This window comes from Nothobranchius furzeri, chromosome 9 (assembly GCF_043380555.1).
Source record: "Nothobranchius furzeri strain GRZ-AD chromosome 9, NfurGRZ-RIMD1, whole genome shotgun sequence".
Classification (NCBI taxonomy): domain Eukaryota; kingdom Metazoa; phylum Chordata; class Actinopteri; order Cyprinodontiformes; family Nothobranchiidae; genus Nothobranchius; species Nothobranchius furzeri.
Genome location: NC_091749.1, coordinates 30,795,894 through 30,805,073, shown reverse-complemented (window position 1 = coordinate 30,805,073; position 9,180 = coordinate 30,795,894). Strand labels below are relative to the sequence as shown.

At 45.5% G+C, this 9,180-nt stretch overlaps 2 protein-coding genes across 2 annotated transcripts in view; one reads left to right on the top strand and one right to left on the bottom strand.

Annotated features, from left to right (window-relative positions):
• Positions 1–460: 460 nt before the first annotated feature.
• Positions 461–3,643, top strand: LOC107382034 (low choriolytic enzyme). The gene is made up of 9 exons (XM_015954002.3): positions 461–602; positions 780–804; positions 883–933; positions 1,357–1,494; positions 1,594–1,714; positions 1,860–2,038; positions 2,192–2,273; positions 3,255–3,379; positions 3,487–3,643. The coding sequence occupies exons 1-9, from the start codon at positions 549–551 to the stop codon at positions 3,546–3,548; spliced, it is 837 nt and encodes a 278-aa protein (XP_015809488.1). The 5' UTR covers positions 461–548; the 3' UTR covers positions 3,549–3,643.
• Positions 3,644–7,469: 3,826 nt separating this feature from the next.
• The window catches only part of LOC139071614 (high choriolytic enzyme 1-like), a gene marked incomplete in the record, with an annotated part of 2,079 nt that continues 368 nt past the window's right edge, over positions 7,470–9,180 (bottom strand). The window contains 5 exon segments of the mRNA XM_070554415.1: positions 7,470–7,853; positions 7,937–8,061; positions 8,265–8,346; positions 8,890–9,010; positions 9,101–9,180. Coding sequence (XP_070410516.1) covers positions 7,846–7,853; positions 7,937–8,061; positions 8,265–8,346; positions 8,890–9,010; positions 9,101–9,180 — 416 coding nt within the window.

Here is a 9,180-nt window from a genome sequence, read left to right as displayed (position 1 = left end):
CCAACATGCATGGTAGTCTGTGGAAAGAAGTCGAAGCACCTGGAAAGACCCCACGCATGCAGCGGCTGAACATGCAAACCTCTAGTAAAAGGGCTGCAGCCAGGATTCAAACCTGCAACATTCTCACTGCAAAACAAAAGTGCAACCAACTGTGCCACCAAACTTTGGAGCATATTTCTGCCATATTATCAGTGTTATGTGACAAAGTGTCAAGGTTTAAAATAGTGTAAATACCTTCAGGTAAATTGCTGCAACTTTTTTGTCATTGGACTTCTGGAAATCCACCTAATTGCCAATGTTTGTGGCCGTTATGCTGTAGAAAACATTTGGCTGTTTGTTTCAACACAAGTGGTTTAATTCAGTGTGTTGTAATTTTACTTGGAACTGGTGCAGTATGTACATCAGTGAGATTCAAAATTGTGGAGCAACTGAGCTGCTTATAAAGAGCAGATCTGAATGAACATCAGCAGCTTCAGTCTCCTGACACATCAGGTAAGTCTCCCTCTAACAAAGAGTAACCTAGAACTTCCAGAACCTTCCTGGTCATCATGCATCAAGCTCTCCTGCTCACCCTCCTTCTCTCAGTCCCACATGACTCTCTGGTAAGACTGATATTGTAAATTTAGGGGGTTTTAGAGTTAATCTAACTTTTTTGAAATACCAGGATTTCAGTGTTTAAAAATTTGTTTCAATTGAATCAGTTCATTAAGGGAATGTATTAATGTCATTATAGTCAAATGTGTCATTTTAAACTTAGTTATTTATTGCTTGTGTTGCAGAATGCACCAGTTGACAGCAACTATGGTGGGTTAAAAGACATCTGTGTCTGACATTTAACTCAGAAGATTTGAAATTCACAATGCTTTTGTCTGTTTCCTTCAGATGAGCCTTTATACAATTCTGATCCCGTTCCAAGGCCCAAAACAGACTTAAGTAAGACACTTTTCAGATTGCACTGGTGTGACACACCTGACAGTAGAGCCGAAACAGTGAATGAGTTCACCAGTTAACTTTGATTAACATAAGACATTTGCTGCATTAATTATCTGTAAAGGTGTTTGAAATATTATTAATGAAAATCAGGTATCTTGATTTGAATGTAGGGGGTGAATAAGTAGCTGCAGTGGAAAGCAGAAATGCTAGTGCATCATAGAGCTATGAGTAATTTGTTTTGGCATTTGAAGCCAACAAGCAATAAAGGAAAGGAAGAAAAAGAACATCAAAGGGAATTTGATCCACAAATGTTTTGTGTTTTTGTTACCCTAACAAATAAAAAAATACAAAATAGCATCTCTGTTTTACATTCGTGCCTTGGACTTGTAATTATTTATGTTTAAAAAAAACTTTTCATTGTAGAAGCACTAACAGTCTACGGAGACATTGCTGTAGCGAATACCATAAACAGGAATGCAGATCTGTGCACTGCCAGAGGATGCAAATGGCCCAAATCTGGTGCATTTGTCTATGTTCCTTACTACATCTCTCCTCAGTTCGGTAAGCTTTACTGATTTGTAACTCGTTGAACCAAATGTTATTTAGATTAAACATATAAAAAAAACACAAATGGTAATCAGCTGTTAAATTTCCTTTTAGGTCAGGAAGAGCAGATGGTCATCATTAAAGCCCTACAGAGCTTCAACCAGACCAGCTGCATTCGCCTTGTCCCATGGAAACCAGGCCATCGAGATTACCTCTACTTCGAATCAATGAATGGGTGGGAACAGACACACACACACACACACACACACACACACACACACACACACACACACACACACACACACACACACACACACACACACACACACACACACACACACACACACACACACACACGTATTTATTGATGTGTTCCTCAGGTGCTGGTCCCTCTTGGGTCGCCAGGATGGAGGGCAGTACATTTCCCTGCAGAAAGGCAGCTGTGTGTACCACAGGACAGTTCAACACGAGGTTCTCCACGCTCTGGGTTTCGACCATGAACAGGTTCGCTCTGACAGAGACGACTACGTCCAGATTCTCTTTGAGAACATCCAGGAGGGTCAGTTCACATGCAGAATCTTTTATTTCATAGTTCTGTTGTAATCAGTTTTATACAATTGATTACATATATAATGCATACACCATCGTGCTCTGTATGATCTGAGTTCCTTCTGATTCAAGGAAATATTGTATGTTTTTTATTCCTTAACAGAGTTCAAATTTGCTTTTGAAAAGAAAATTACCAACAACCTGGGGACTCCTTATGACTTTTACTCTGTGATGGAATATGACAAGTGAGTTTTGTTTATTTGTATAATAATAATAATTATGATGATGATGATGATGATAATGATTATTCTTATTATTATCATCATCATCATCATAACAAGAAAATTCCTAAAGACATTTAAAAAGAGGGAACTGCCTGCACAAGATATTGTTCGTGCATATGTGAAAAATGCTTCTTTATTGGGCCTGCAATCTAATTAATTATGCACCTGGTTAATTTATAATTATGCAAATGCAGAGTGGCACACACTCAAAATGCAAATTCATTTGATGTTTTTCGCTAAAAATGTTGCCATGATAAATCAAAATGGTTAGAAAAGTCATAGCACACCTTGTCTCAGGATGCAGGGGAGTGAAGCGGGGGTGAGGATCCAAGCGCAGGGTAAAAAGGCAGGCAGGTAGACAGGAATGTTTTAAAGGTTTTTATAAGGGGCACGCTGGACATAGAAACAATGAATCGAGAAGACACACAGAACTGAGAGGGTTTAAATACATGAGGGCTGGGAGCCTGGGTGATTGGAAAACGAGAGGCAGGTGGGAGTAATCAGGAGACACAGGACTGAACAGAGCGGGGAGACAGGGCAGGGTGTGACACATCTCCCACAGCCAAGCCACTTGTTTTGGTCTATAATTTGTGGGGGTGCACGCTGCCATTTGAGCAGCATTAACATCTGCTGATGAATAATAATAAAGAGAACAAATCCTTCAGTGATGAACAATAAGGGTGCTGGCAGAGCAACGGCAGCAGGTCCCTTAATAATAATACCCTTTTAACATTACAAATTCTTATCAACATTAAGAAGGTTGAGGCTTAATTTTTCCTGTCTTGTTCTCTTTTCACAAAGAAGAAGGGGAAGATTCTGCATGAAATTATTGTTTTTGTTTACTTGTTTAATTGTTGGGGTGAAAAAAATCCTCTAATAAACAAAAATATGAATGTATTCAGTTTCTTTTGAATAACACTATGTTTTGTTTCTCTTTTAAAGTTACGCATTCACCAAAAATCAACAACCCACTATTCTTGCCAGGATTGATCCTTATCTCCCAATCGGAAATGCCAGGGAAATGAGTGTTAATGACATCACTCGCATCAACAGGCTCTACCAATGCGGTGAGTAAAACAAATGAAATCAAATAAAAAAAAAAAACTCACAACTCATTTTGTTGACAAGCCCATTATAAATGTTATTAACTTGAGGTCACTTTTCTAACCTGCAGGATACGGCATTAAGGGGTCAGCCTCCAGAAACCTCACCTCAAAAAAGAAGTTCAAGTTTTAAATGGAGAACAATGTCATAAACTATCATTTTCTAAAAGTCTGTAGTTGTGGCACTTCTACAACTCTTATCAGAAAAATAAAAGAATTGTAACTCAGCCTACGCTTTATTGCCTGTACCCCTGAAGAGCAGGTGTAGAAGCTTCCTTTGTTTCCATGAATTATCTTTGAAAATGTTTTTGAATTAAATTAACTTTAAAATTTTTTGTAGTTCATCACATTCAATCTAAAAATTCAGACTTGTGTATCAGAAGATGAAGTTAAAGTATTAAAATATATAGATTACTATGTAGACAGGTTAATATAAAAATCATAATGAAGCTAAACAACAGAATTACATCTGACATTAAGAGGATTGTTTGAACAAGAGTTTGATGTGTATTTGCATTTAACTCAAAAGTTGATGAGGAATCTAATGATTAGAAGTAAAGCAAAAAAAAATTTGAATATCATGAAAACTCCTTGAATCGTCACCTTATCGTGGTGGAGGAGTTTGAGTGCCCTAATGATCCTAGGAGCTATGTTGTCTGGGGCACTTTGTGCCCCTGGTAGGGTCTCCCATGACAAATTGGTCTTAGGTGAAGGGTGAGACAAAGAACGGTTCAGAGGATCTTTCATGGATGAACTATCAAGGAGTTGGAGTACCCAGCCCGGAGGGTTACCGGGGTCCCACCCTGGAGCCAGGCCTGGGGTTGGAGCCAGTGAGCGAGCGCCTGGTGGCCGGGCTTTCGCCCATGGGGCCCGGCCGGGCCCAGCCCGAACCGGATACATGGCCTCATCCAACTGTGGACCCACCACCTGCAGGAGGAACATGAAGGGTCTGGTGCAGTGTGGATCGGGTGGCAGACCAAGGCGGGAGCCCTGGCGGTCTGATCCCCGGACAAGGAAACTCGTTTTTGGGACATGGAACGTCACCTCACTGACGGGGAAGGAGCAGGAGTGGCAGAGGTTGAGCGGTACCGGCTAGATATAGTCGGACTCACCTCGACACATAGCATTGGCTCTGGAACCCAAGTCCTTGAGAGGGGTGGACAATCTCCTTTGCTGGAGTTGCTCCGGGTGAGAGGCGGAGGGCTGGGGTTGGCTTGGCTTTTTGTTAGCCCCAAGACTCTCTGCCTGTGTGTTGGGGTTTACCCCGGGGGGCGAGAGGGTAGCTTCCCTGCGCCTTCGGGTCGGGGAATGGGTCCTGACTGTTGCTTGTGCTTATGGGCCAAATATCGGTTCAGAGTACCCACCCTTTTTGGAGTCCCTGGGATGAGTGCTAGATAGTGCTCCATCAGGGGACTCCATTGTCCTGCTGGGGGACTTCAATGCTCACGTGGGGAATGACAGCTTGACCTGGAGGGGTGTGATTGGGAGGAACGGCTTGCCTGATCTGATCTCGAGTGGTGTTTCGTTATTGGACTTCTGTGCAAGCCGCAGTTTGGCCATAACGAACACCATGTTCGAACATAAGGATGCCGACCGGTACACTTGGTACCAGGGCAGCCTAGGTCGCAGGTCGATGATAGACTTTGTAGTCATATCATCTGACCTGCGGCCGTATGTTTTGGACACCCGAGTGAAGAGAGGGGCGGAGCTGTCAACTGATCACCACCTGGTGGTGAGTTGGATCAGATGGCAGGGGAAGAGGCCACGTAGACCTGGCAGACCCAAACACATAGTGAGGGTCTGCTGGGAATGCCTGGCAGAAGAACCTGTCAAGAGGGTCTTCAACTCCCACCTCCGGCAGAGCTTTGACTGCGTCCCGAGAGCAGTGGGGGACATTGACTCAGAGTGGGCCTTGTTCCACTCTGCGATTGTTGAGGCGGCTGTTGCTAGCTGTGGTCGCAAGGTGGCCGGTGCCAGTCGTGGTGGCAGCCCCCGTATCCGCTGGTGGACACCAGAGGTTCGGGGAGCCGTCAGGCTGAAGAAGGAGGCCTACAGGGTGTGGCTGGTCTGTGGGTCTCCTGAGGCAGCAGACAGGTACCGAATAGCCAAGTGTGGTGCAGCAGTGGCAGTTTCCGAGGCAAAATCTCGGGCGTGGGAGGAGTTTGGTGAGGCCATGGAGAAAGACTATCGATCGGCTCCAAAGAGGTTCTGGCAAACTGTCCGGCGCCTCAGGAGAGAAAGGCAGCAACTCGCTCACACTGTTTACAGTGGGGATGGGGAGCTGCTGACGTCAACTGGGGCTATAGTTGGACGGTGGAAGGAATACTTTGAGGAGCTCCTCAATCCCACCTATGCGCATTCCGAGGAGGAACCAGAGCCGGGAGACCTCGGGATGGACTGTCCAATCTCGGGGGCAGAAGTTGCTGAGGTAGTCAAACAACTACACAGCGGCGGAGCCCCAGAGGCGGATAAGATTTGTCCTGGGTATCTCAAGGCTATGGATGTTGTAGGGCTGTCGTGGTTGACACATCTCTGCAACATTGCGTGGTCATCGGGGGCAGTTCCGGTGGAGTGGCAGATCGGGGTGGTGGTCCCCATCTTTAAGAAAGGTGAACTGAGGGTGTGATCCAACTATAGGGGGATCGCACTCCTCCGCCTCCCTGGAAAGGTCTACTCCAAGGTACTGGAGAGGATGGTCCGATCGATAGTTGAATCTCAGATTGAGGAGGAGCAATGTGGTTTTCGTCATGGCCGTGAAACTGTGGACCAGCTCTATACCCTTGCAAGGCTGATGGAGGGGGCATGGGAGTTTGCCCAACCAATCCACATGTGTTTTGTGGATTTTGAGAAGGCTTATGACCGTGTCCCCAGGGGCACCCTGTGGGGGACACTCCAGGAGTATGGGGTGGGTGGCTTTCTGTTAAGGGCCATCCAGTCCCTTTACCAGAGGAGCATGAGTTTGGTCCGCATAGACGGTAGTAAGTCGGACCTGTTCCCGGTGAGGGTTGGACTCCGCCAGGGCTGCTCGTTGTCACCTGTTCTGTTCATTACCTTTATAGACAGAATTTCTAGGCGCAGCCGTGGTGTGGAGTGTGTCGAGTTTGGTGGCAGGAGAATCTCGTCTCTGCTTTTTCCGGATGATGTGATCCTCCTAGCTTCATCCAGCTCTGACCTTCAGCTCTTGCTGGGTAGATTCGCAGCCGAGTGTGAAGCGGCTGGGATGAGGATCAGCACCTCCAAATCTGAGACCATGGTTCTCGACCTGAAAAGGGTGGCTTGCCAACTCCGGGTCGGGGGAGAGGTCCTACCTCAAGTGGAGGAGTTTAACTATCTCGGGGTCATGTTCACGAGTGAGGGTAGGAGGGATTGGGAGATTGACAGGCGGATTGGTTCAACGCCTGCAGTGATGTGGACGCTGAGCCGATCTGTCGTGGTGAAGAGGGAGCTGAGCCAGAAAGCCAGGCTCTTGATTTACCGGTCGATCTACATCCCAATCCTCACCTATGGTCATGAGCTTTGGGTAATGACCGAAAGAACAAGATCGCGGATACAAGCAGCCGAAATGAGTTTCCTCCGTAGGGTGGCCGGCTCAGCCTTAGAGATAGGGTGAGGAGCTTGGACATTCGGGAGGGACTCAGAGTAGAACCGCTGCTCCGCTGGATCGAGAGAAGTCAGTTGTGGTGGTTTGGGCATCTGGTCAGGATGCCTCCTGGACGCCTCCCTGGGGAGGTGTTTCGGGCATATTCTGCTGGCAGGAGGCCCCCGGGTCGACCCAGGACACGTTGGAGAGGTTACATCTCCAATCTGGTCTGGGAACGCCTTGGGGTCCTGCCGGAGGAGCTGGTGGAGGTGGCCGGGGAGAGGACGATCTGGAGCTCCCTAGTTGGGATGCTGCCCCCGCGATCTGGACCCGGATAAGCGGAGGAAGATGACTATGATGAAAACTTTATTAGTTTTTGGAATGACATTTTTCACACAGTGTGTAAAACATGATAAATAATATGTTTTAGTTACGAAAATTCCATTTAAATTTCTGTGTAAACAAGAAAACATGTTTGCATGAAATAACATTTTTATTAGGTGTAAGAAAAACATCAGCAATCAGTAGCAAACTTTGAAAGTGATGGGAAAAGGTGCAAACAGTCAGATCTCAACAAGAAGGGATGAAGTATTACCCACGACCATCACCATCTTCAGCACAAAGTTTTTAAGATGACCTTCACAGTTTCAACTATAATATTTTTGCTAGATTATTTAAAATGTTACATGTTTAAAAAGCAAAAATAAAGGAAAAAGGTCGAACTGTCTTTGTTTTAAACCTATGAGGGTTCCTATTCCTCAGGCGACTCCTGATCTTCACAAGACTAGTGTTTAGGTTTGCCACATCTACGTTTGTGGTAAAAAGCTGATGAGGTTTCTTCTTCACTCCTTCAAACACCTGGGTGGAAAATTTAAATACCTATTAGTAAAGAGCAGAAGTGATGTAACAGGTACATCTTAATTGTTTTTTAATTCACTTACGGCATCTGTAAAGCCTGTTGACACGCAGGATGTCATTGGCGCTCATCTGATGAGCTTTTCCCCAGTCGTAGAGGGGAAGGCCACGGCGAACGATGGTTGGCTGTCCATTCCAGGTGAAGTCGTACCTTAAAGAAGGCAAAACAGATCCAAAGTAATGATTAGAAAATCAAAGTATTTCCCATCCAGCTTTAAAGCTCTAATCTGGCTCTTCTGTGTCATGTAAATGCAACAAACAAAAACTAATCTCATCTCACAAACCAGCACAGTCAGAATCTCTCAGGAGGCAGGGACAGTGTGTTTTGGAGTATTTATAGATGAACAGACTTACTTCCCGTAGTGCATGACCGAGGTGAAGTCGTAGGGAGTTCCCAAGTTGTTTGTTTGTTTTTTGTTGAAATTGTACACGTTTTCTGTCCGTGAAGAGAAGATGAGAGAAGTTCACCAGATATTCTAAAAGCATTTTCTCATGAAGGACACTTTGGTGAAAAGCCAGAAACTGTTTCCTTATGCTCCACTGGCCGGAGGGGTGGGGTTCATTTCATTTTACTTTTATTTTTTGGGGGTGGGGTGGGGAGAGAGAGAGAGAGAGAGAGAGAGAGAGAGAGAGAGAGAGAGAGAGAGAGAGAGAGAGAGAGAGAGAGAGAGAGAGAGAGAGAGAGAGAGAGAGAGAGAGAGAGAGGAGAGAGAGAGAGAGAGAGAGAGAGGAGAGAGAGAGAGAGAGAGAGAGAGAGAGAGAGAGAGAGAGAGAGAGAGAGAGAGAGAGAGAGAGAGAGAGAGAGAGAGAGAGAGAGAGAGAGAGAGAGAGAGAGAGGAGAGAGAGAGAGAGAGAGAGAGAGAGAGAGAGAGAGAGAGAGAGAGAGAGAGAGAGAGAGAGAGAGAGAGAGAGAGAGAGAGAGAGAGAGAGAGAGAGAGAGAGAGAGAGAGAGAGAGAGAGAGAGAGAGAGAGCTCTTACCCATCTTGTGAATCAAAGTAAATGTAATCACGGTGATTGGAACTGGCCGGGATAAAGCGAATGCAGGTTTTACGGTGGAACCTCTTAAACCCTCTAAGGATGACGTTCGTTTCTGCCCGAGCTACAGAGAAATAGGTCAGTCAGGTAAATTATGTAATTCTTTATTTAATCACGTGTTTGAACTCATAAAGATGAAGTCAGAGGCCCTCACTGTACACAGGAGAGATGAAGAATGGCACACTGACATGGGCTCCAGATTTGGGCCACTTGCAGCCTTTGGCTGGATCTGCA